At 44.5% G+C, this 27,803-nt stretch overlaps 1 protein-coding gene across 1 annotated transcript in view; it reads right to left on the minus strand.

The window, feature by feature from the left end:
• The window catches only part of LOC144104305 (uncharacterized), a 42,494-nt gene extending 22,736 nt beyond the window's left edge, over positions 1 to 19,758 (minus strand). Inside the window, exons 1-7 of the mRNA XM_077637215.1 lie at positions 19,678 to 19,758; positions 16,713 to 16,787; positions 9,522 to 9,762; positions 8,279 to 8,383; positions 7,917 to 7,991; positions 3,513 to 3,614; positions 2,175 to 2,234 (exon numbers count right to left, since the gene is read on the minus strand). Of these exons, the coding sequence (XP_077493341.1) occupies positions 2,175 to 2,234; positions 3,513 to 3,614; positions 7,917 to 7,991; positions 8,279 to 8,383; positions 9,522 to 9,758 (579 nt within the window). The 5' untranslated portion in view covers positions 9,759 to 9,762; positions 16,713 to 16,787; positions 19,678 to 19,758. The remainder of the gene's footprint in view (positions 1 to 2,174; positions 2,235 to 3,512; positions 3,615 to 7,916; positions 7,992 to 8,278; positions 8,384 to 9,521; positions 9,763 to 16,712; positions 16,788 to 19,677) is intronic.
• Between the last annotated feature and the right edge of the window lie 8,045 nt (positions 19,759 to 27,803).

The following is a 27,803-nucleotide window of genomic DNA, read 5'->3' on the forward strand; positions in this document are numbered from 1 at the left end:
GAGCAGGTTTGCTGAATACTGGCCTCCTTTAACAAGCTCTTTTTTCTTTGTGAATATACTCATAAAAAATTATGCCGTGAACGTCATGCAGACATCATAAATGTTATGCCACAGCAAACAGGTTCAGAAACCCTTAAAGACATATCAGGGTTTTATAATTATACCTGGGGATGCCACAACTGGAGTGCAAAGTTATGCAGGTATTCTTTTCCTCTTAACAGCAATACAAATGTGCATACGATTTGTTCCAATTAGGTTCTTTCAAGACCTCTGCATAAAACCCTGCACTCTTAGCCAAAATTAGTTCCGTGGGAGCAATAGCAGCAGTTAGTATCCGTGAGCAACACGAAAGGAGTAACTGCGACCGCGTGCGTGCCGTGTGCAGACTTCACGGACCAAATGCTTGGTCCTTGGCCCGAAAAAGACCGACTGCCAGACGAACGACAAAATTTTCTCCCTCTGCTTCGCCGTTACTCCCCAAACATAGCGGTGCCCTTCAAAGCAGGACCCCTCTCTTCAGACTGATTTCGTCTCGTCAATGTTACTTCCTTTTCACTGCATTCACTGTAGATAAATGGTGCACCGGTCTTTCGCTTCGTCTCTTCTCGCTTATAGCAAAACATATGAGTGACAAAGATTCTTCCACTAATAGGCTTAAGAGGTGAGTCGGTTTGTTGACAAAAATGTTTGCCGTCCTAACAACCAGATGGCGCCATTAGACTGCGCTTAACATTGCTTCTCTGTTTGCGCACGCTTAACTAGAAGAGGGATTGTGAGATATGGCGTAAATTCCCGCAAAATGCCTGCGTTTAGCGTGCGTAAGCTTGCTTTCGCATATGGTACGCCGACAGCGTCGCTTTATACACTTTTCTAACCGTATCTGTGTACGGCAAGAGCGGCGAGGTGGTGGCCAGGAAGAGAGTATATGAGGCAGCATATCGGTGGCGGCGGATTTCACTCGCTCTCGCCGCCGAATGCCCGCCGCTGTTCGTGCCGAAGCGGACAGACTGCTTTGCGTGAGGAAAAGGCTTCGTAGAACCGAAGTGACTGGCAGCTGAGAATGTGCATAATGTACTAAGGGCTTCAATACGTACCAATTGTGAGTTAAAAGGCTTAGCGTTAAGCGAGTATAAGTAGTTTCATTCCGTCCCCATTAGTTTTGCGATCTTATCTGATACTTATCCGATGTGGAACGATGAGCGACAAATAATCTATTCCCCAACGCCGTTGCTCACCAGCAAAAAAACAAAAACAAACAAACAAAACAAAAACGAAGCGATCAACGGCCTTTCTCACTAGAGTTCAACACGCCGCAATATGTAGCTTTGAGTTGCTGCAAATAATACCACCTTATCTTTAAAAAATAAAATGAAACAATGATTTGTGGTTGTCAAGTACCGGCCGGTATGTATGCACGGTACGAAACTTTTTTTCTGGCCAGAAACGTGATTTAAACCATTGTGCGTATACTTTAAGCCTTACCTTACCTTTCTGTAAAATCACGATGCTTTGCTCTTAACAGTAATACGCTTCATTAAAATGCGGGTGTTAAACTCAAACAATGTGCGTGCTCTGTATATAAGGCGTATACTTTCAACTCCGTCTTTCAACTCCTTTTAACTCCACCTTTGCGTTTCGATGGCGGAAAATCGACTTAAATTATAGTTTTCCAGCACAACGGCACAAGGACAAATGAGCGAAGAAGAAGGACGAACACGGTGCTGTGGACTTAAATCTATCAACTATGAACAAGAACAATAAAAACTATGAACTTAAGTTTAGCTAAGCGTAGACAGCTGGGCTAGTTGGTGTGTGTCTGTTCTTCCTTCGTCCGTGTTTTTCGTGCGCCAGAACGATGTATCAGAACTTAAGTTTGCCTTACCAGCTAGCACAGCTAACTCTTCTGATGAACTTTTGACACCCGAGAGTGCAAGCGGAAATATGTACTGAGAATGCTTACCACGGGCTATTGACTTACTACGGACTCAGTGCTTATAGAGAGGTTTTGTTGAGGAGAGTTACGTGATACCAGCACGAAAGCAAAATATAAAGACAGAACTTAACGAATCGAGGTGTCCCGAAGGGAAGCAACCGACGTGCAAATGGGGAGCTGAGCATTTCAAGCAGCAGTGGCGCTATACAAAGAGAAGGCCGTCATATTCATGAGTTCTTACCTTCAAGTTTGAAATGGCTTTTTCTATTTCTTGAATACGTTGATGACATTGAATCTGGACCTGGAGGAAACACGATGGCATCTTACTTGACCGGTGCTGCCGGAAATGGCGTTGTTATTACGCCAGTTTTTGTTTTCATTTCAAAAGCAGATGAAACACGTGAATTAAGAAGCATGCACTGAGTCCCGCGGTTTGCGGAGGCCGTCTGAAGCAACGCATTAGAGCCAGAATTCGTAATCATGTATGGGCGCCGCGGTAGTGAAGTTGTGATTGGTGCATATGCCAGTTACTGCATCAAGTTCTATGTCAGATATATTTGAAAAGTATTTATTTGAAGTGTGTTTTTGCCATGTGTTTTTGCCATGAACCCGTTGAAATATTTGAAACCAACGGTCGACCTGAAGATTGCGTTCTGGAGTTTTTGTTTTACCATGAGGGAAACCCGCAAGATTTAAGTGTACTCAGCCTCTGGAGGCGAATTATAGGTCCTCATTAGAAAAGACGAAGCTGAAACGAGAAAAAACTTTAAAATAGTATGCCTAGTTTTTGCCAGTCTGTTTTGAACATTGTGGCAGAGACAAATATTTTACTATGTTGGCATAATTTCCTCGTCTGCTAAAATATGAGAAAAACTTTCACAAAGAAGTGAGGCTATCATATTCTTTGAGTGAACAGCTGTGCATACTTATATAGAAGTGAATGATGGAAACGGAATTTAAAAAATTAAAATGCGTTTTTAGACCCGCAAGCTCGAGATATACACATACGTCTAATTTACAAATAAATGATACCGCGGCAGTACTGACAACAGAGATAAAGTACAGAATTTTTGTAAACGCGTACATCCTTCGCCATTTGTTGAAAGTTTCATCATTTAGAGCATTGGGGACGGTGACTAGGGCAACAGTATAATACTAGCTGCGACGCCTGTGAAAATTTTCGCGATTTCAAGCATGAAAGCCGACATACACAGCAGCCCTTGCAGCCTGTATCGCTGTGGGCACGGGAGACTTTTTTCATCAAACGTTAGCATAACTTCTTGTCCCGAGTGCTTGATCGGGAGCTGGCGTTTTTGGATTCGTGTTTCTTTATCGAGTTCAGGTCAAAGAAGGATCACCGATAAAGCAGGCGAAACGCTTTTCTGCTAAAGATAGCTCGACGTTGTGAAAAGTGGTATGTACTGCTTTTTTTTTTGCACACGAGGCGAGCATAAAGAAATTCTCTCTGCACACTGATCCTGTTAATCTTGTTTTGTTTCTAATGTCTTTGAAAAAAACAATAACGAAAGCATTGTGGATGCGTTTCTACGTGGCTTTGAAACAAACAAATAAGGCTCACGTTCATCACGTCTTCTTGAACTGCCTGAACTGTAACAGTCAGCAGTTGAATGTCATCCTGGAAATTCTCAGACGCACTCTCTGTAAGAGAGGTCTTTGATACCTGCAGCATAAAAGAGAAAAAGAAGCATAAAAGAAATTAATAATCTTTGCCAAGGGTGATGCTAGTGGGAAGCTGAGCTCATATCTCTAGGTTTTCGCATGCTGGCTCCTCCTTTCTAATTCATCATTCACATCCGATACGGCACCAAAAAAGAACAAATCGGCCGCTTATCGATTGGTATCACAAAAAGCAGTGGCAATATAAGAGAAAATTTTCTTATTCATCTTAACTGTTGGAGCACAGAAGAGAAGCGATCGCAATAATTCTGCGAAATATGCAGTTCGCGACAAAAGTGCCTAGGTACAGCAGCCGTTGGTTCCTCGCTTGTGAGTGTGTGAGCCGGTTGCCTTTCAGATGAAGTCCTTCTCATATGACACTACTTCACAGGCTACTCCTTTTCACAAATGAGAAGAAATCAGACTATAACGAACGACATAATGCGCAGCATAACGCAGCTTCAATAATCCATACATATCGTAGTGAACACAATATACATGCCGGAAATGCAAAAATAAAGGCAAATTAAGTGTTAATCAATGCTCAGCGATAATTGTACTAAATATAAGATGAAGAATAAGCAAAGAAATTGTGCAAGGGTGCAGGGACATAACGATAGGGTATAATTGAGCGAAGCATTAAGAATGTACAAAAATACGGTTTTCAGACAACCATTGCAGCCATGGATCTCCAGTGAAAATGCATCGAAGCAAACACTGTATATCAGGAATGCAATACAAGCAATCAACAAGGTGGTGTATTTAATTTTTAGTAAATTGCAACGTTTCGATTGGCGCAAGGAAAAAAAATTTTATGCATCCTGATTGACTACTGAGATCCTTATGCGACGTTTACATAAATGTCAATGAAAAGAAGCTGCGGGGTTTTGGAACAGTGGACCCAAACGTGCTGTTTTCGCGTCTCGCCCCCCCCCCCCCCCCCCCCACCCCCATTTTTGTTTCGAAGGAACGCGCAATATTCAAAAGCCCTCAAACACTGCAACTACATCTCCCGCTGGACGCTTGACAACTTAGAAGGCAAACAGCGGGAAGTGTGCTACTTGCAAACTACTAAGGACACGTGCAGTTGTCATAATGTAACACACTCCTTTAGCGCTAGTGGCACAACCAGATAACGACACTTAAGTGTCCACTTAGAGGCTAAGTTGCGTGTCTCGCCTCACGTTCTGGAGTTGAAGAGAAGTCTGCGCGTGCTTGACATGATATTGCATGCCATATTACCAGTACACACTACTGCTTGCCATGCTGCCCTGTGCCGGCGCGGCGTTATGCCAATAATTGATTTGGCTTCCACAGTGCTGAATTAGATCTGCCGCACTTCGCACAAAGTCCAAAACGTGCAGAAAAGGTTTGTGAGGAACGCCTTGGGTCCTTCGGTCTGCTTATCTGCTCACCTGAAGATTGCAGGGCTGCCCTACAAACTCTAGGTCCAAACGACCTAAAGACTAGAACGAAGTTGCGGGACTTTTTCTTCCTCTTCAGTGGTTTAACTTGACACCTTGATTGCATGTCCCTATCAACTTTGATCATGCTTCAGGTGTTTGAACGGTCCGTTTGACAAAGCCGTATGTTTGTTGTATTACCGTCCAAAACAGGCCTCATTGCACTAATGACGTGTACGTGTAACACCATGGCACCATCTGGTCCTGATATATTTCAACAGGATTTGAAATCTTTTAAGCGAAACGTGGTGTGCTCACAGGGACGCTTAACAATTTTTGACTGTTAACAATGTTTGACTGTTGACTGTTCCTATCATTCGTTGTTACTGTCATCCTCTTCACCGTTTTAATTGCTTTTTGGTATTTTTTACTCTGTACGTTCTCTTCTCTTTCGCGCTCTGACTGCAACACTGTAAAAAGCCTATGGCTGTTAGTGGGCACATCCGAATAAATAAATGCACCAGGAGGGTGCGCTATGCAGAATGAACCAGTCTGGCGTGCACCACAAAATTAACCAGAAGGTTTTGCACGCATAACTGAGGGCACCAGGCATGTCTGGTGCTACCACCAAACAGGTCTCGCATGCTCACTAGAATTATCAGACAGTTCTGGTACGCACACGAGGCAACAGGAGACTTACCTGGTGTGCACATGAAACAACAGTAGGCGGTGACTGTGCCGACACTAACCATACCAGCAAATCCTGATGTCAACATCGGTACATATCAAACCACTGTGGTGGTCTTTGAGTGAATAAAGGTAATAGTCACTGCAGTCCGTGGTTACGTATTCCCATATACTAAAATAACCTTCAGTAAGCCACCGTAATGTATTCACCAGTTTTTTTAATACGTGCATTACTGCAATACACACAGTACAATCCGCGGTAAGAGTTTGCTTATAATGCTCAAGGTCCGTTCGCTAAAGAATTGTGAATTAAAGGCAGTTTGACTTTATAAATTTTTGGCTATTCTACAGTAATTTACCACTGGTTTTTATTGCACTCACGTTACCTGCTACAGTAGTTTATCTCTGAAAGAAATTACCGGGCTGGTTAAGAGAGAATGACGCCAATTCTACGCAGGAAGCTTTTGCAGATGACGTTGTAAGAGCTCAGAATTATGCCTGTTTCAAAGAATACATTGACCAAAGCCATTTAGATGACTCAGTCAAAGGGAGCACATTTTCGAGAAAATTTACTTCTTTTAATCTGGCTAACAATCGTTCGCTAAGAGGCGAGATTTGGAGTTTTCAGCACTGTGGTGCTGCGACATTTGTTGCTCCAAGATTGTTTTTTTAAAAATATTTACACCGTTAAAACAGTTGACGTTGATAGCAAAGTTGATGATTGTGTTTTAGGCACATTGAGCGTGTGTTGGGCACGGCAGATAGAGGATAAAAAGAGAGTGGCCACTTTTACGCGAGTAATTAGCCGATATTTGCTAGCAAACTCTTTATTATTGTCTTCATGCAGCATGTTGCAATCGCAATCTTGAATACGGTATCGGTTCTAGACTACTTCAATTTACCAAACTTGCCAAAGTGTCTTGAGTAATTTAAGAATCGATCCCATCCTTTTTCTCAGTCTGTAACCAGTTCTAGCGAACATCGACCACCCAGTTTCGGAATAAGGCAGGGAATTGAACGATAAATAAAAACTCGTGGCCTAGTGCACTTCATCAAATTCTTTAAGTTGAATTAGTGTCGAACTGATATAACCTTCAATATTCCGATTGCATCATAGAATCATAAACTAACTGTTTGAATGGTTACAAATCCAGCTTTGGAGATCAGCCGCATAATTGTGAACGCTCTCGTCATCTTGTGCACCTCGAGTACACCACGCACTCAGTAAAGGCGGGTTGCACGCCAACATCAACGCCGTCCTTTTATAAGGCTGTCAACAATAAAAAAGCATTACCGAGCATATTTATGTATCGCTCACAAGGAACGAACAAGATTCTGAGACAGCTGCATGCTGGGGATAGGTAGCAGCTGGGATGGTTGAACCTTTCTGGGACATTTGTAAAATCTGTCTTCCGCAAGGACGAAGTTGTTGGGTACCGCTTAACTGAACCGAGGGAATTTAGTCATTTCGAAAGAGGAGGAATTTAAAGGCGCCTTTGGAAAAAAAAAAGTTTGGAAAAAGCTTGTTTTAAAAGTACCTTTCTGGAGTGCCCATTAGGCGGGCGAATTTTGTGTATACAAAGCAGTTATGAAGGAGAAATAAGGAGAACAAACCTAAGGACAATGAAGGCGGCAGTAATTTAACTTTGGTAATGGGACATTGAATATAATTTAAGCTTTTCCACCAAAATCCTATGTTTAGTTTGAGAGAAAAGTGAGAATTCATGGTCACGACGTGCCAAAGCTCTCTTTAAAGTTTTGAGCTGCAATGGAAGAAGCAGTCAGGGGTAGCAAAAATACAGGCCTCGGTGAATGCGTATTTGTAATAAAAGACAGGACTGCAGTGAAACAAAACGCTCGCAGATTTTTCACGTCACTTGAGATCGAAAAAACAAAGCGGCAGGCCTGATACGATGTCTGAGGCACAAAGTCAATCGTTCTTTTTATTGCAAAATTATAAAGGGCGTTTACGCAATTTTAACCATTGGTGAGCACAACATCAAGGCCCGTACCTTGACATTAAGTGCCTTTGCGCAGCCACAAGAGGCTCCGTTCTTACTGCGAAAATATGTTGAGCAGCTGTCATCTGCCATGTGAGCTGTCATGAGCTAGTGATTTTCGGACTCTCTCACTGCCGCTCTTTTAGCAATGGCATCGATGCCAGAAGCATTGGCTAAATAAAACGCGATTTGCCGGGGCAATACGCTGACCGTTACCTGAACAGAACCAGGTCGATCACTGACGGCCTCATCGTGAACGGTCTGGCCGCAAGAGTGTTGCTTAAGATGGTCCTGGAAGCAGAATTGAGTGGAATGCTTTCGTTAACAGGAAAACGTCAGTTCTAGGAAGTAGGATACAGTACTGATTAAGAGATAAAAATAAAACAATGGTTTCATTTGCAGTTTCTTCATTAGTGAAAGTGTAAGCTCGAAATATGAACTATGCATTACTCGCTGATTATCTGCATGCAATGAGTCTGATTTCTGCTAATTCATGCCCAGTATTCCAGCTTTTCAGGATCTTTTGATTAGAAAGAAAAATAGAAGTCCAGAAATTAGCACCGATGAGCCTTTCTTACCTTGAGTGCACTGAAATTGATATACACTGGCCTTCCTTGAGCAGAGTTGGGGCAGATGACCTTCCTTCCTCTGATTATTTCTGGAACTGATCGATCTTCTTTGAGCTTAAATGAAGAAAAGAAAGTATTCATCAGGTGCATATATGCCACCTGCAGGATGCTTACTTGAATTTTTAAAAGCAAAATCACTTTTTATAATCACAGAGACTTTGCTTAAAATCAGAAAAATTTTTTATACCGGCTAAGGGAAGAGACCCGATCCCGTTTCATCCATTGTTTGGTGTGAGTATCTTTCGAGCAGCCTAGTTTTAAAGCTAACATATTGTTAAATAAGAAAGTTGCAAGCCGAAAACATAAAAATGAATTTTTTTTGTTTTCAAAATCGGCGGCATATGACGACAGTGGTGCAGAAGAACGCGTATGTTGTAAATGTGCGCGTACGTTGTTAAAGTGCGCGCTTATTTTATACTTGGATGTTTTATTTTTTGCTTCCATCTAAAATCACAGTGACGGCTTAATAACCTCAAGTGAACTTCCTCGAGGGAACTACCTCTGGAAAAGCTAGCGTACGAACTGCATCTTGTAACTTACATCAGGTATCCTTTTAGTTGCAATAGCGCCTTGACTGTTTAGAGGTATAAGGATTGGGTATGATAGAAGCCTCTGAAAGAAGTTATTTGCGTATAAACAAGTGCTCTCAATATGGGTCTTCTTATCAGCCTAACAAAGAATATTACTTGCTGGTTTACCAGCTCTTGAACGTAGACAACAAAACAAAATTGACCGAATGTATTCTTATTCACCTTATTGCATTCGCATTCGAAGAACCAGTTCACGAGATCTTGGACATCTTTTGCTGCGTTAAAAAGCTGAAGGAAGCTGGGCAGCAAGTAAGTGAATGAAAGGTTCAAACTATTGCCCTTAAATGAGACACTCACCTGGACTATGATTACTACTTATTCGACACCGTCGCATGCGCAGCACGCCCCTGCAAAGCACGCGTCTGATAATCATTGCATATTTTTTGAAGAACGGCGGTTTCTAAACGAAGATAAACCGTTCATAGTTCGTGAAGATAAGCCATAAGTTTAGATTTTTTTTGCGTCAATAAGAAGGTGCACTTCGCCCTCTAGTTTCAGAAACAGCGCAGTGTTTTCTGACAGCGTTAAGAACACGAAGTGCAAAAAGGCTGTGAAGTATGTTAAAAAAATGACCGAAAGACTGCGCTAAGCTTCTTCCTCACTTCTGAGAGATGGAATTGCCGTGCGCATTCAGGACAGTCAAAGAAGGAATCACGGTCGGTGCACATCTTCAAGCACGAAGCGCAGTAACCGTGACCACTGGGATCTCTGTGCAGCACGGCCGACACGTTGTCGCACTGTGAGCACGTAATGTTTGGCGGCAAATCTTCGCAGAAGGTCACAGGCTGCTCTTCGGGAATGTCAGGTGTGAAGCCCCGGAGCAGCACCCTCCTTGGCATGGTTCTGCACGAGTGTTGAAACGAGAGTGCACCGAAGCCTTACTTTTTGAGAAAGGTGAAAACTCTAAATCTTTTCCAAGGCTGCAGAGGTGGTTTTGGCGGAACAGGTCTGCTATCCCGTCCCACCTGAAGGTAAATATGACTTCACAGGATATATTAATAAAGTGTGCCGCGAAGCTAATGTATTCCTTCAGACTTCGTTCAAACATAAATTGTCTTGGAACACTTCAGCATCAGTTCGTTAAGCCTTAGGTGATTACTATCAAGCTAGTCGGGACTGCACCTGTGTCCGACGCACCTATTAAGCGTAGAAAAAGAAGAAAAAGTTTGCACAGCTCACAGATCGCATAGCCTATGAATTTTAGGGGAGTGCTTCGGTTGTATTATCTCTGTTCTTACACAGACCTCGTATTCCAGGAATTATTTTTTCGAAATGAGCCAGAACCAGAAAACGAATTTAAGAAGAGTTCAGCTGTAACTGCATGTTCACCAATAGATATGTCCTTTGAAATACTATCAAAATTAATTGGGCAATATAACTAGCATTTAAAAGCATACCACTAAACTTCTCCTCTGTGTTTCTGTGGATAAAAAAAAAAACTTTCGTGTTGTGTTTGGTTCCGGTTACGGTGGATTTGGCCAATATTGAAAAAAACTAAATTTTTTGAGGTGCTCATCCAGGCTTGTATGTACAGTCACCCCGGAAAGAAACGCGAGTACGCATGTGCCGCACTTTTCTGCTTCGCAACAAGGTATACATTTACAACCGGTTTATGATAAGACTCTGGTGGACCCTTTACCCCAAAACATGTACCAGGCTAGTTGTGCACCAAGGCTAAAAGTAAACAATATTATTTTGTTTCGTTCACATGAGTTGTTCGCATTTTAGTCCCGCCTGACTATAGAAGGGCGCTCCACTTTTATGCAGGTAAATTTAGACCCGTATGAAATATGTTAGTTCTCCTTGAAGCCCATGTGTTACAGCACTACATGTAGAAGTTACTTCGTTTTCCAAGAGGGGGGGGGGGGGGGGGGTGCTAGGTGGTTATGGTGCTCGCCTAATGACAAAAAGGACGCGGGTTCGATCCTGGCCGCGGCGGTCGCATTTTGATGAAGGCAAAATGTAGAGGTCGGTGTGCTGTGCGATGTGAGTACATGTTGAAGAACCCATGGTGGTGGAAGTTAACCGGAGTCCTCTACTATGGCGGCTCCTCGTAGCCTGAGTCGTTTTGGAATGTTAAACTTCATAAAATCAATCAAAACTTCCTAAGGGGCTTCTCATTTGTTGCTTAATTTTTAAGTCAACTTTCACTGCATACTCTCCAACCCACATGTACTGAAATGACCAGGCTGGGTTCTTGGATATCAGATTTTTCCCGTACTACATGCGACACTAATGCTCACGTCATTTAACCTCGAAGAAGGTCTTCAGAGAGTTAGGCCCAAAAACCCTCTTTTGGTAGATTAATTGCACATCATGTCCGAAACAGCCAATGACTGCTCCGCTAGCTGAGACAGCAACAGGACAAGACATCAGAGCACATGTTAGGCGCATTGCTAGAGCGGCGGCCCAAGGCTGTCAGGTATTGTCAGGTATGTGTGTCAGGTATGGAATGTAGTGTGACCTTTGGTCTTTGGCAGCCTTGAATTTTCCTAATTAACTTTCGATTGCTGAATTTCTTCACGATCATTTTGTAGTGCTCACTAACCGCTCAGTAAGTTCCACGAAGCAAAACTACAAAGAAATAAAGCGGAACACGTTATGCTTTACTGACTAGGATTAGTAAGAGCTCCTTATTAGGACATGTGTTTCATGTGTGACTGAGCATGTCATGCACCCAAGCGCTGTAAACTTCCTGATTGAACTCAGCAGCAACGGTGTCTAATGACGTCGATAACTGCATTGATTTTCTTCACTTGTCAGTCCACTGGATCCTTCCGCTCAATAATTGCTCATAGAAGAGTTGGCGTGCGTTTGTTAAGCACAACTATATACGAAATCGATAGCTTGAGCTGCGGCTGCTGCAGCGGAAGCATATAATTGGCTTATGGTTTATGTGGGCTTAACGTCTCAAAGCGACTCAGGCTATGAGGGAAGGAGCCTTTTCTGCAACGCACTGGCATTTGTGTAGGGTCCTGTGAGGCGCCTATTTTATGTGACATTTTTCTGGCTTATACTGATCGCCATTTGGATCAAATTTTTAGTGAAGGTCCGGTTTTAAAGGTGTTTAGATACGTTGATGACTTTTTAATCTTTTTAAAAACTTCTAATGACTCTGCATACGAACTTTCATTTCGACATATCTTACAGTTGCTTAATGACTATGGCAAAGGACTGTCTTTTACCCATGAACTCCCGCAGAATGGCGAGATACGCTTTTTAAACCTGAAGCTTAGGTTAAGAAAGGAACACACATGCTGGGCGTATTTCCCACGTGCCATGAAAGCACTCCTGCCCTACGATTCCTCCCATTCTAAAGCTATAGAAAGAGCCATTGCTTCGCACTGCTTAGAATCTGCACTTCGTAAGTCGTGTTCGCACGAAATGCACGATAGCTTTAATAATCAGATTCACAGGCTTTTGGATGCAGGCTTCCCTTGTTCGGTCCTAACGGCAGTCGCTGAAACCCTCCTAAAGAAGCTTGGGCCCCGACGAACTATGGCTCCAACTGAACGCGCGAAGGCCAAACCCGAGGCGATGCCTTACATTCATAAAGTTTCTCATAACCTCAAGAAAGTGGCCAGTAGGCACAATGTGCCGCTTATTTTCTCGGCGCCAAATAAGTCGGCCAAACTATGCCCCCGTATCTGCGGGGAAGTTGAGCGCGGTTGCAAGAAGCAACATCAAGAAGCCTTCGTCAAATGTGCCTTGGGAGGGGTCTACATCATTCCCCTGTCCTACGGAAAATGCTATATAGGGCAGACGGGGCGTTGTCTCAATGACCGTTGAAGGGAACATGCTCAAAACTTATTACTACAAGATACGCTCGGGAATTTAGTTTCGCATGTTCTGACGTGCAAGTGCGAGCCCCGCTTTAAAGAAGCGAAGATTCTGGGCAGGAGCGCAAACATAAAAGCCAGAGTTTTGCTTGAGGCTTTCCACAATAACAGAAAATCGAGTCATTGCACTAGCGACGCGCCAATAAGTTTGTTCTCCTCCGAGCGCGCTTTTCTGGAAAGTTTTCTGTAAGAATAACACCGCCTGTTTCGTGCGTGCCTGTTTTTTCTTTAGGTTTTTTGTAGGTTCATCTTCAGTGCCTGATTTGCACCCCATCCTTTTTTCTCGCTGATGATTGATTCTGATACCAGTTATTTCTGCGATTGTAGATATGTAATCAGATTTCTCTTTTTTTTTCTGTCAAGAAGCCCAGTGTCGCCCTAGTGTCATGTGCGCATGCGATGTGTACACCTATATACTGATATTTGTTACGCAAAATAAAGCCAGTTGTTAGTAGCGTTCATCTTTTTCGTGTCTCCCTCCCGCGCTCGTCTCTTTTGCGCTACATCTTTACTCAAAGTTGCAACAGTTTCTGGCGCTGCCAGATGGGCTTCAGGTAACGGTTGACCTTGCGATAAGATTGCTGCCATCCATTAAATACAGCACTTTGTAAACTGCGTCGCGATTAGTGTTGTATTAGGTCACTCAACAAAACATTCTTAGCCGGCGCTAGTGGCAACGGTGTCATGAAAGGCTCGCGTAAAAGGCGACGTGTAACTCGTACAGAAAGGGCCCTTCACTGATGGTGTCTCTAATAGAATTGTAGTTAAGATTTGATGAAATTAAGTTTAGAATGCCAACAGGGCGCATGATAATCTCGAATCTGAGCAAAAGGAATAAAAAAGCGACGCACCTCTTTCTTGTCCTCCAAGCGATGCGCCGAGTCTCACTCCGAAACTACCGAGGCCGGTAAGGACCCCCGGTTGCTATGGCGATGAGCGATATGCGTGCAGTTTATTTTTTTCCCCTTTTGTGCGCCGTCTGAAAGAGCTAGGAGCGAACCAGGAACTGACGCAAAGTTCGTTTATCTGTTTCCGTCCGCGGAGAGGATGCCAAGCGACGACTGTTGCGGCGGAACTTGCACTACTACACTCTCGTCGACTGGAAACGCGCCTGGAAACCCGCCATGGTCATTTGTAGCTTACCATGGACGCCCCCTACGTTGAAAACATGGCGGTAGGGTGACTACACCAATCCACACTGGTGGTAGCTTATGGTGCGGAGGCAGCGCCATCTTTGAAACGTTAGTCGTAACTAAAAAAAAACAAAAAAAATCGTGATGTCATACTGTGCGTGTAATCCGGAGGGAAAACAAAATTGCTTGAACCTCTCAACTTTCGGCGAGACCCATCAGACAAGGGGAAAGTAGGTTGATACAAGAGGTGACCACCAACACCACTGATAGATGGCGTCCTTTGCACGGCCTTTTTTTTTCCTGGCGCAACAGGAGAGAGTTAGGCAAGAGCAGCAGCGGCGCCGGCGCCGCTGTTTCCGATGAGATAGCTCACTGCGAGGGTGCGCCGACCGAATTACGACAAACTTAGCCTTTCCTCCAGCGCGCTTGATAAATTCCGTATGCGCGGTTAGTGTTTCGCCACTGACGCTGGCGTCGGAGAATGTACTACGCCCGGATGCCCGCCCGCATGGGGAACCAGCACTGCCAAGGTGGCACTGCAATTGTTCATTCGGTGACTCAAAACTGTTTTTGTCGGCCGCTTTGGCCGCTGCAAACGCGAGAACACATTCTGTGCGATTAGATACCCGCGTTTGGCTGACAGCATTCATTGCCTAGCTTCTCTCCGCGTAGCCCAGTTAGCTGACGCACGACACGTGCGCCTTCGACAGCGCGCGGAGGCTCACGCCAATAAGCGCCTGAAGGTGGCGCGGAAAAGTACTGATAGTACTACCCAAAACTGCTTGCGTTTCTCGCTAGGCAGTGTGTTATGGCGCTGCAATCGGCACCGCAAACTGCAGCGCAAGTTTTCCATTGCGCACCGTGGCGATGGGAACGGGAAAGTCAATTTATGTTAAGTCGCGAAAGCAGAGCTGAAATGCGGTCTAGAACCAAGCGCTAGCGACATCAGTAAGGCTGCGAACTGCAGCGGAAAGATGAAGTGTGTGGATAGACAAAAATAGTTTACAAATAATTGGTTACATATTTGTAGTTTATAACCATTTAAAACTCGATTTTAGTTCCTGGTTTTAAAAATATATTAGTTCTGTACAATTCGTTAGAAAGTGCAGAGCTTTTTTTTTTCAGAAAAAAATATTAATTTTGCATTCCCTCATAGTAGCAATCAGCGGCTCTTATGTTAGCCACCCTGGTTAATTGGGCTAAAGTTGAGCCAGGGAAGCGATTCACACTGGTCATGGAGGAAGTAAAGCTCAGCAGAGGCTGTCGCTATCCGATTTGCCCATCAGAAAACGTGCCGGAAGTCACGCTCTTTCGGAAGGATTACTGGGAGTCTTTGGTCGATGGCGGAGCCAATCGTAACGTTGGGTACAGCGGTGTCGTCTGCTGCATTGTCTGCTGCGCACGCTCAGGCCTCCTGAGACGGCGGCCAAATAGACGAGGGGATAAGGAGGGAGCTTTCACGTCCAGCTTCAAAGACTGCAACGTAATGGCCTCTCCTGAATTCCTTCCTTCCTCGATGACACTGGTACACACCATCAGGTCGCTATCTTGGACGCCATGTTACAAGACACTGCGGCCAGCACAGTTTTTGCTCGGCAAGTCAAAGATGGGCAGTGTTCCAACTTCAATGCAGAAAGCTGTGGTAGAGAAAATAATTGTATGCCACTGTCATCATACTGACTGTGGCCCTTTGTTTTAATATCGGACGATTCTGAAAAATGTTCGCGAGTAAACGGTCTTGTAGTTTCGGGTTGAAACTTCTGCTTTCGAGCCTCGTTTCAGGCTACATAAAGGGATTAAACTATGGGATCACGGCACTTGTGTTTTTTTGTTTTGTAGTGTAATTGTGCGGTGGCACTCATACTTCTTGTAAGGCCACCGGAATAAAAATTGGAGTATGCCGTACCGTAAGTAAAAAAAAAAAAACTGGCTTAATGCACTGTGGACAGCAAGACAGCCAGAATACGTAGTGCAATGGCTAAAAAAAATCGTTCCCTGATAAAACGCATGTTAAGCAGTGAAAGTTTTCCTTAACTACCTTTACCACGTATTTATTCACGGTCAAAAGTTAAGACTAAGAACATGATAAAAATGGTAGCTAGCAAACAATTGTGCTTAAAGTGAAAATTCTATTTAAGCTTGGTTATTTCGTCTAGACTTTTTCCTATCGTGACATGGAAGCTGATTAACTTGGATTCTGGTCAATCACTCCTTGCATCCACTTCTGGTCGACTCTGAAGCGCTGCTGCTTTCAATTCCTGAAAAAAATTCGAAAATTACGATATGATACAAAGTACGGCAGCTTGTTGGAGACTTTAAATATTATCCCTCCATTCTGAAACTTATTAACGTGCCTTAACACAAGCTAAATACGTGCATTTATGACTGCGATAACCTGCGCGTCTCCTCGTCTGCATAGCATTTGTGGGCACCTCTAGTATTGATGTGTTGGGAGGATTAATTTGCGGACTACTTTGTGCAACATGGTAAAATTAGCGCTATTATCGCAGCAATAGTTCCCAACTAATTTCGTTTCGCAAACAACGCGCGTGACCATCATGACATGGTTCCGCAATTATGGCTGGCCAATTGTTGACGTGCTCTTAAAAATATATTTAGCTATTTATATGCTCCGAGTGGTGATTAATATCCGAAAACGTGTCAAGAAGAACGCCGCTCAGATATGCACCAGCATGATTTGTTCAAACCGAATAATTAAGCAAGGGAAACAGGTAATTGGACAAGTTATGCACTGTATGTTAGCGAGATTAAAAAGTGTATAGAAATTACACTCATACGCCTTTGTTTTTTTACCGCTTACCCTAGGGCATGAATCGATGCTTTCTTTGGAATTCTCGCCGGCTGCTGGCCTATTGTGGCATTCCTGGAGGTGGTGCTGTGGCAAAAATCATCATAAACTTATGATTAGGATTTGTACACGCATATTGCGCGCGCGCACACGCGCACACGCACACACACACACACACGCAAACGCACACGCACACACCAGGAATTTTTTGCCGAAAGAGGAGAACCCTCTTAACGCTGTAAAAAAAGTTGCAATGCAGTGCAGGCCGACCAATCTAAGCTCACAGCCGCCAATGTTCACTTAGGGGGACAGGAACAGCGCATCCCACATCAGATCGGCGGTAGCGTTGAAAGGAAGGGATCTCTGGTGCGCAGGCCTTTCAATTTCGAGCAGCGAGCGAAGGAGACAGGAGGGACAACCACGTTTACTTCGCTCAATATCTGCAGATTCACCTGCGCAGTAACGACACCAATCCTTTTGTACTTTAGGGTGGCCACGGCAGTTCGTATTGCAACGAAAAACGCGGTCTCGGTGTCTTTCGACTGTACGACGAACCTTTAAGCTGCCTTGCGCTAAAATCCAGAATGAGATTGAAGCACTTTATTAGGACCGTATGGTGGGCCTTCTCTTGCGCTTTGTGGGTGGTGTCCTCATTTGAGGACTCTACTGTCTTTGGCCGACCCGCTGACCTGCTGGATGAGGTCCTGCTGGCCTTCCAGGTTATCAGCCGTGCCTCCCAGCGCTGCTCAAATGGCACGTGTGGCGTCTTGCGATTTTTGGGCTTGCGCCCGCACCATGAATGGCCTCCGACCGTCGAGAAGCACAGAACGTCGGCTGGTTGAGCCAGCTGAACTGATGGAAGCAGATACTTTGGTCAATGAGGCTGCTCTGGTTGAGCCAGCTAAGCTGATGGAAGCAGATACTTTGGTCAATGATGCTGCTCTGGTTGAGCCAGCTGAGCTGATGGAAGCAGATACTTTGGTCAATGAGGCTGCTCTGGTTGAGCCAGTTTAACTGATGGAAGCAGATACTTTGGTCAATGATGCTGCTCTGGTTGAGCCAGCTGAGCTGATGGAAGCAGATACTTTGGTCAATGAGGCTGCTCTGGTTGAGCCAGCTTAACTGATGGAAGCAGATACTTTGGTCAATGATGCTGCTCTGGTTGAGCCAGCTGAACTGATGGAAGCAGATACTTTGGTCAATGATGCTGCTCTGGTTGAGCCAGCTGAGCTGATGGAAGCAGATACTTTGGTCAATGAGGCTGCTCTGGTTGAGCCAGCTTAACTGATGGAAGCAGATACTTTGGTCAATGATGCTGCTCTGGTTGAGCCAGCTGAACTGATGGAAGCAGATACTTTGGTCAATGATGCTGCTCTGGTTGAGCCAGCTGAGCTGATGGAAGCAGATACTTTGGTCAATGAGGCTGCTCTGTTTGAGCCAGCTTAACTGATGGAAGCAGATACTTTGGTCAATGATGCTGCTCTGGTTGAGCCAGCTGAGCTGATGGAAGCAGATACTTTGGTCAATGAGGCTGCTCTGGTTGAGCCAGTTTAACTGATGGAAGCAGATACTTTGGTCAATGATGCTGCTCTGGTTGAGCCAGCTGAGCTGATGGAAGCACATACTTTGGTCAATGAGGCTGCTCTGTTTGAGCCAGCTTAACTGATGGAAGCAGATACTTTGGTCAATGATGCTGCTCTGGTTGAGCCAGCTGAGCTTATGGAAGCACATACTTTGGTCAATGAGGCTGCTCTGGTTGAGCCAGCTTAACTGATGGAAGCAGATACTTTGGTCAATGATGCTGCTCTGGTTGAGCCAGCTGAGCTGATGGAAGCAGATACTTTGGTCAATGAGGCTGCTCTGGTTGAGCCAGCTTAACTGATGGAAGCAGATACTTTGGTCAATGATGCTGCTCAAGGCAGAGTTGCGTGTATGGTACAGGAATAGCTGGACTAGGGGGCATACTGTGCTGCAAACATAACAGGCATGAAGCCACAGGTCATTTATTTAGAGTGCCGCATTATTCCTGTCTTTGCCACCACATCTGATATGTATACGGCTGCCATTGCTTAGCGTTCCCAGCGCAAGAATGAAGATTTGGTGTCCTGCGTAGATGGCTTCGAAGAGTAGTTATAACGAGGGATAAGTTACAGTTGTGCGTAGCTAGCGCACCTAGGTTCGGAGATATTGTGAACGGAGAGTCAGCAGAAACAGAGAAGAGTAATTTTCGTACTTGTATTCAGCAATAAATTTCGTAAATAGAACCTAGAGGGTAGGAGAGAGAAAATGGAACGTCGCTGCGATAGGCTGAAAATTTTGGCGGTCGATGTTGTGGCAACATTGGGCCTTGGTAGGTGCATTACTGCTTCCATGCCCGCCTCTGCAGGGAATAGTAAGACGATAACCCGAGTGCGTTCATCGGCGCGAGGATTTCGCCTTTAACGCTCTTAGCAACTGCCACACATGTGATGAATCGAAGGCGGCCAAAAAAATATTTCGCTTGCTTGATCTTCACTGTTCATTTTCTGCGTTATGAACACCAGTTTCCCTTTTTGATTACGTCGCGGTCAGCATATTCGTTGACGCCAGTACTCTGGCCGCGCTATTTTCGGAACAAAAATACAAAGAATGTTTACAACATTCCACGCAGTGCGAAAGGACAGGCTTTTTTTTTTTGGCAAACGCTGTTTTTACTGATTTTCCCGGTATGAATGGCCGAACTGAGGCGCACACTTGACGACTGATTCAATTTGCTGTGTTGATTTAGCTGATACGAAAAAAGGCGGTTTTGCTCAGGTAAGAACCTTCGGATTAACCTGAACTCTGGCCTCACAGTTTAAAAAAAATATAAACAAAGGAACAAATAAGCAGGTCGACGAGTACGGGAGGAAAGCGGATAATTAATTTTGCGTTAACGTAAATATGTCGTCGTCAATTGCACAATTTACAATACACGATTTCTGAAGAAATGGCTTACACGCATTGTCCAGGCCTCAAGGTCTTTGACACAATGCCGGCAAGTGATGCTTCGTTTCGGGCACAAATCCTTTTGATGTAACGCCATTGATTTCGCATGTGTTGCAAAACTACTCAACAGTACATCAGGGAGTGTTCACTCGTTTCCAGGTGTTTGAGGAAAGCTTTATTCATAATGTGGTCGAGTGCCGTACAGTTCCGCATTCAGGTGCTGTGGCGGTAATGCCATGGCTACTGACACACATACGGACACCAAGACGCTGTCAAAACTATGGTGAACACAGACACAAACTAATTCTCGTTACCGATAAACCGGCGAGATAAATCTCCCCTGCTAACCACCAACTAGCCCGCCTTGGCTTTTTTTAACAATAAACCGGAGCAGCTTCTGGCCGGCACCGCCTTGCTACGTATGGTTTTCATTGTGATCAGTAATCATTATTTTATTTTCATTTCAATCGAAATGACGGGAACTTGCCCCCAATCTACGCCAGGTGTCTGGGGTCACTCATTCGCCGTGTATAAATAAAGGACAAAGCTACGTTATGCCTCATTGTGAACAAGGCTCCCGTGGGGGAGCCGAAACGTCCTCCCATCTTTTCTTTTGGTCGGCGCCTTCTTTCGTCATGTACCATCCCGACCAGACGGGTTTCCGTCAGACTCTAGACTTATCTTTATCCCCTCCTTTAAATATGGGTAAAACACGAGCAAGCTTCCAATCACCAGGAATCTTGGCCGTATCAATCAATTGCTGAAAGATGTGTGCCAGGATACGTGATGTGTAGGGTTTTGTAATTTTTAGAAGTTTTGTACTGACATCATCGAGGCCTGGGCTCGAATAAGTAGGTAAACGATCAATAGCCTTCTTTACGCCCCCGGAACGTATTTTTATGCAGGACATTGTGCATTCAGTGCTAGGTACAGGTCCAACAATGGACAAATGCTTTTTTTATTTCAAAAAGGCTGCAGAAAAATGAGTTGAAATGATCGCACATATCAACTGGGTCAATTCAGATACCATCCGCAATGCGGGAGTTCCTTTTTTGTGCAGGACAAATCACTTTTGCAAAACTTTTGTGGGTTGTTTTTCAAGAAGTTCGGTATGTCATAATTAAAGAATTTATCTTTCGCTTCTTCAATGTTTTGCTTGCATGTGTTTGCGAAGCAGAGGTACGCGGTCCAGTCTACGAGAGCTTCAGTGCACATAGCTTTCGCATACAGGCGCTTCTTTGTTTTAAATATCGCTTGATATATCACGTGAACTATTCATTATTCCCTGCCGTTGAAAGCCACCTTTTGGGAACGGATTTCTCTTGCAAATTATTCAACATATCATGAAAAAATACCCAGTTTTGAGACTTCGATTAGAATATGCAGACTCAAAGAAATAACAGTAGCTACCAAGGACGTTATTATAACTGTTGAAGTCTGCTTTGGCAAATTCATAAATCAATTTTTTAGATAAAGATACCTTCGGAATGGCTGACTGGAACACAAAGTGAACAACACGGTGGTCACTGATACATTCAAGTACAGTTACAGAGCCACGTTACGGGTGAGTTGTAAAAACTAAATCAAGTATGGCGTCAGCCCTTGTCGGAGCAGACACAAGCTGCGTCATTTGAAATAAATGCAACAAATTGAGAAAATAAGCACACCCACAGGGCTGAAAAGAATCAGCAATTGAAACAGATGACCAAGTGATGCATGGGAAGTCAAAATCTCCGGCCAGGTTAATAGGCGAGTTCACGTGCTTGTTCTGAACATGCGTCAAGACATCGTTTAATTCTGCAGCAAAGTCAGTGGAATTATTCGGCCGCCTGTAACAAGCGCCGATAACTACTCGAAAGCACGGCAAAGAGCAAGAAACCCATAACGTTTCAAGTTCACTATCTGCAGTGATAAGTGTTTGGTTTATGGGGGTTTAACGTCCCAAAGCGACTCAGGCTATGAGGGACGCCGTAGTGAAGGGCTCCGGAAATTTCGACCACCTGGGGTTCTTTTACGTGCACTGACATCGCACAGCACACGGGCCTCTAGAATTTCGCCTCCCTCGAAATTCGACCGCCGCGGCCGGGATCGAACCCGCGTCTTTCGGGCCGGCAGCAGAGCGCCATAACCACTCAGCCACCGCGGCGGCTAGTGATAAGTGTTGTATGTATGTATGTATGTATGTATGTATGTATGTATGTATGTATGTATGTATGTATGTATGTATGTATGTATGTATGTATGTATGTATGTATGTATGTATGTATGTATGTATGTATGTATGTATGTATGTATGTATGTATGTATGTATGTATGTATGTATGTATGTATGTATGTATGTATGTATGTATGTATGTATGTATGTATGTATGTATGTATGTATGTACAGTACTCACGGATTGAAATAGGACATTCGGAGCGCTAGCCTTGCAGTGCCACGCAGGCATGTGGTAAACCACAGGCCGGCTCATTGGCTACTGGAAGGAACAATTCTGCTTTGTAGATGTTCTCCCTCTCGCGCCATACCACAATGCACCACCTTGGTTCCATGAGCGTCTACGGGCGGCGCTCCATGAAGCGACGGCCACGCGCTCCGAATGTCCTATTTCAATCCGTGAGTACTGTATGTATGTGTGTGTGTGTGTGTGTGTGTGTGTGTGTGTGTGTGTGTGTGTGTGTGTATTTTCGCACATCAATCATGACACCCCCGCCTCTTTTATCTGCTCTCTCTTTACGAAAGATAGAAAACGAGTTTGAAATGTGAAGTTCTGAACAATTCTGAACAAGTTCTGAACAAGTTCAATTTCTGGAGTTAACCCCGTTTCTGCTCCGACGATGGCGTCAGCAGCGCAAGTATAGATGAAGGGGGCAGGCTGGTCTTGCTTATTGATAATGCTTCTAAAGTTTGCTGAGATGAAATAAAACGGGGCTGTTTTAGTATCCTGTTGCCGAGCTGTAGTTTGTCATGCTTGGCTGCTTTGGTTGTCGGCTGCTTAGGTTGGCGGTGGTTGGCGACATTGAGGAGCGCATAAACAGACCTTGCCACTCACGGCGTCATATCGGTACTGCTTCTTCGAGAGAATAAGTTTATTCAAAGAATATCTGGCTTTTTCATTTGTTCCACGGTTTACACGGGCGAAATCTCGGAAGTTTTTTCCGGGCAATTTGGATCCAAGGTGAAAAGTCTCCTTCAATATAAACCTAGGGGTCAGTAACGTCTTTGACCTTAGATGCATTATCAAGAATCATGCGTTCAGTTTTGTAGTTGAGGAATTTAACAATTATGGCGCGGTTGTGGTCTTCCTTTCGAGCACCGATGCGACGCGATGTGCTTCATACTACTTGGGGCGATATATCGCTGCGACTCTTTTAGGAAGCATTTGTGCAGGCTGATTCACCACTGAGTAGAGCGCTCTAGCGGTGTTCTCCACCGCATAAAAATCGGCACCATGTCGTAACGTTTAGCTTTTAAAGGCTGCATTTGCACGCAAGTAGAGCCACAAAAGCTGCAAGCAAGGTGGGCACAGGGAATTTGCCCGCAAATCCATGGGCTCCTTTCTAGTTTCAATTTTGATTTCGTGGTGGAGATTGCTTGAGCGCTCTACACAAGGGTGGCGCACACTGTGCGCCCTCAGTGGTTTTACGAATGTGCACAGTCTCTGAGTGTCTAATCCTTACGTCGAATATACTAAGACAAAAATTTTAATTATTGGAATATTGCAAAGTACTCTTAAGGGAATATTGAAGGCAATGGTTTGGCTTTGTTTATGGGGGTTTAACTTCCCAAAGCGACTCAGGCTATGAGAGATGCCGTACTGAAGGGCTCCGGGAATTTCGACCACCTGTGGTTCTTTAACGTGCACGGAAATCGCACAGTACATGGGCCTCTGGAATTTCGCCTCTATCGAAATTCGACCGCTGCGGCCTGGATCGAACCCGCGCCTTTCGGGTCAGCAGCTGAGCGCCATAACCCCTAAGCCACCGCGGTGGCCTATGGAAGGTAACGGTCCATTGTTCCGACGCATATAAATGTTCTTAAAGTTTTTCCATCGCTCTCTTCACGCAATTATGGCTGTCTTAGGAAGCCAATGAGGAACATTAATGACCATAGCAAAAACGTTAATAGCAGAAAAATGCAAGCCTTCTGAAGAAATATCAGGGATATTGATTGTTACAGTGAAATACTAAAATCTGTGAAAAAATTGCGTTCACTCTTTCCTGTTGAAAATTGCTTTTGCCCAGAATTGTTGGGAATGTCCTGCCGGGAGTTTTGAACGCACCCGTATGTTGATAACAAACTGCGATATCAGGCGGGGTGTAGCTTTTTTACCATTAAGATTAAAGCTAGCTATTCATAATTTGTGGGGACTCAAGAGACTCTGTCCCATTAGGTTCATTTTCCTAGTGATAGTGCGCCCTCCCTAGTTACGCTATCCACCGACAGAGGACATCTGAATCGAGCTGTGCGCGCGACGGCACTAGGGAGACAGGTTTCTCTATTGCCAGAGCAACAGTTGCATATGGGATGAGAAGGTGAGTGGTAAACAAACTTCACTGTAAAAAACACCCCGAGCTCAATAGCCCCGAAGAGAAAAAAGAACAGCACCATAACAGAAAACAGTCTGCATCTACACAACAACCTAGTTTAAAAGTTCGCCTAATGACACTCGATAAAACATAGAAACCACATTCTCTAAATCTACAACCACCACTGAGACGAAGACTGCACCACGCAAAAAATCAGTGAGTGTGAGGGGTGTCAATGTTAGGTACGCGTTGGCCATACAGTCCAAGTTTCTCGAAGAAGGTACCTCGAAAGGCGATCTCTGACAGTTTTCAAAAGTGAGGGAATCTACACTATTCGTCATCTGCAAACGATTGCGAAGCCTTAAAGGCTGCAATGTGAATTTTTCAGCAAAATTAAATAAAAAATCTGCGCAGAAGTTGCTCCTTACTTGTGAAATATGGTATTCCTGTCCGCACTGAGCGCACTCGAAGTAACCGCCGTAGGTGCACATCTTCACGCACGAAGCGCAGTATCCATGACCGTTCGGATCTCTGTGCATCACGGCCGACACGTTGTCACACTGTAAGCACACAGCATCTGCCGGCAAATTGTCGCAGAAGACTACTGCTTGTTCTTCTGGGATGTCTGGCGCGAAACCCCGCAGGAGAATTTTTCTTAGCATGGCTCTGCACCTATATATGGATACCGATGAGCGGGATTACTACTTTGTAAACCATCTGCACCTGTGCGTCATGCCATCGTCGAACATATAGCGTATGTCCTTAAAAAATAATTAGAAAATATCACATAACTTTTTCGCTATTTTACATGTGATCAGGTGATAGGTAATCGTGACGACTGGCTAACAAGATCAGGCCGATGTGAGCCACTTGAAGAAGAGTTGTAGACTTGGTACATTTTTTTACACCGTTCCAGAGATGGTCTCCCATTACCTCAATAGTATCGCAAGCAGGCATTGTGGGTTTGAGTTTTCTGTGCGTAACGTGTTTGCAAAGCTTCATTCCTGTATTGGTGGTGATAGCTGTCAATACTGGAAAAAAATACTGACCCGAAAGACGCGGGTTCGATCCCGGCCGCGGCGGTCGAATTTCGATGGAGGCGAAATTCTAGAGGCCCGTGTACCGTGCGATGTCAATGCACATTAAAGAACCACAGGTGGTCGAAATTTCCGGAGCCCTCCACTGCGACATCCCTCATAGCCTGAATTGCTTTGGGACGTTAAACCCCAATAAACCAATAAACTTATTACACGTGTGTTTACCCAGAATGTGCGTTATGCCCCGATGTGACGAAGATTTGTTCATCAGGCCAGTTCTTTAACAGCACAAATCTACTATCTACCTACTGGCCGGTTGGTATATATCATAACCGCGACGAAGTGGCAGCAAGAACAAGCTATTACGCACAATGTTGCTCCGGCTTGAATGTTCTCCACTTCGCTTTTTCTTCGAGCATGACGCAGCCCCGCCGGCTGTTTGCCCATTCTACACCAGGCGATAACCGCCGCGTCTTGAAAGTGCGTAAAAGACACGCACGAGCATAAAAGTTACTACCCGAATTTGTTGCGCCCGGGATGCAACAGTTTAACCTGCTGTGATAATTGTCCTTCGTGGGCCGAAGTTCACAGTGTGTCTGTTTTGTGTGAAAATAGCAATTACCTCACCAAGTTCTCGATATAAGCTGATTAGCTGCGAACACATCGCCTCCTGACATACCAGGAGAAGCGAGACTAAGCTCCGGAGGTTCGAAGACTAGCAAAATATTCTCTTGCCGATTGTACGTCCGAGAAGGGCGAGCGCTCCTTCCCGTTGCACTGCTCGCTCATCGTCGTCTTCTGCGTAGTGCAAATCCGTGCTTTCGCACTGATTCGATTGTAGTAAACGTTCTCTGTCCATTTTGTTGCGTGCTACATCTCTTACTTTTGCTCTTTGGCACTTTTTGATGCTTTTTTTTCTTGGCCATGAGCAACACATTGACATACTACTTCACGAGGTCTAACCCAAGCAGCACAGGTAATCGGCGCAGTATTGGACACATATTGGTAAAGGCCAGTCCTACGAAGGGCCGATTAACTGTTCTGCTTGGGAACCAGCTCACCGAGTTTCCGTGAAGCGCGACTTTTAGGGTGACCTTGGCCAAACCTAGCATAGCAACAACCCAGGCAGATATAAAATACATATTGCCGAGACTGGCCATTGAATCCACGGCGGCGCTAACGGATAAGCTTCGCTGGCCACAGCACGAGGGCACCATGCTGTCGCCGCAACCGATCACGCCTCGTGTTAAACTGCTACACATTGCATTCTAATTCAACTCTAATTACAATACAATAAAGAATTACAATACAAGGTGTGACGACGCCGGCGGGCAGCGGGTTTTCGCTCCAGCGAGAATCCTATACGCTTGCATAAAGTAGCGGTGTAGACTGTGCTGCGCCTAGACAGCCACACTTCAGGAATGCATGCATTCGTAACCCCTATGATGAATTCATCACTGCGCTACCGCACCTACAATCTGTACTCCAATGTGCCGGTCAATTTAATGCCAAGTTCGCGACTTTGAGCATCGTCGCGTCCACCAAAATGACATTCCAGACTCTTTTCTATTCTCCTCCAGCCAAACGTAAGGGGTTTACATTAACGACTTTGGCCAATATGCGAGTAAATATCGCATGTGCGTTGAACGGCACAGCCGGGTACTGATTTCAAGTTGCTTTACTTGGTCCAAACTTCGTGACCACCTGATAGAAAAATTAGCTATTGTGTGTGTCTCAAGGAGTTTTTCCGTGTGTTGGACTAGTCCAATTTCGATATAACATAAGTGACTGGCGTCTATACTCGCCGACTGCAGTTAAGAGTTCTCACTCATTAGCAGCAAATAAAGTGAGCTCCGAAGCAGGTTCTAAGAATAATGTTGGTTCAGCACAACGAAGCAAATAGGAGCAAGATATTGAAAAATAAATTGTCGTGACAGAAACTATGCCCACGGTGTTTGCCCTGTAGAAAGAACAAACCGTTATTTGATGCAGTGAACTGAATTATGAAACAAAGAATTGTGTTTTACGTTCCTTATCGTACGAGGCAATGATGTTTATTGTAGATAAATGCACAGAGGGAGTGCGCGGTTATGTCGGGAGTCACGACCAGGCTCACAGAGTGAAATCAAGCGGACGTTTCTTCTCAGCAATCACTCGATAAGAGGCATTTGCTGATAAGTCCCCAAATTTGCTCGGATGAGCACATTGTTTTGTTTTGCCTGTTCATTCCGCTTGAAAACGAAGAAATAAAGCTTCATCTCAACTAGCAAAATGTCAAAATGAAAACTTGAAAATTTGTAAGCAAATTAAAATTTTACCCCTGAAAAACTATCTTTTACTCGCTAGAAATGGGGCCTTTATCGCGGGTAGTAAGGCAGGAAACATCTAGGGACACAAATATTTTACTCCATGCAGTTTTCGACTCTTGACCACAGAAAGTGCATAGCAGGTTGAAAATGGCTGTTGTCTTCAGAATCACTGAACTGCTACGTACCGACTAGCACCGCATTTACAAGGCCTCTGCAAGCTGACTGGAATATCGAAATTATTCGTTATGCATAACAAAATCAGC

This window comes from Amblyomma americanum, chromosome 9, assembly GCF_052857255.1.
Source record: "Amblyomma americanum isolate KBUSLIRL-KWMA chromosome 9, ASM5285725v1, whole genome shotgun sequence".
Lineage (NCBI taxonomy): Eukaryota > Metazoa > Arthropoda > Arachnida > Ixodida > Ixodidae > Amblyomma > Amblyomma americanum.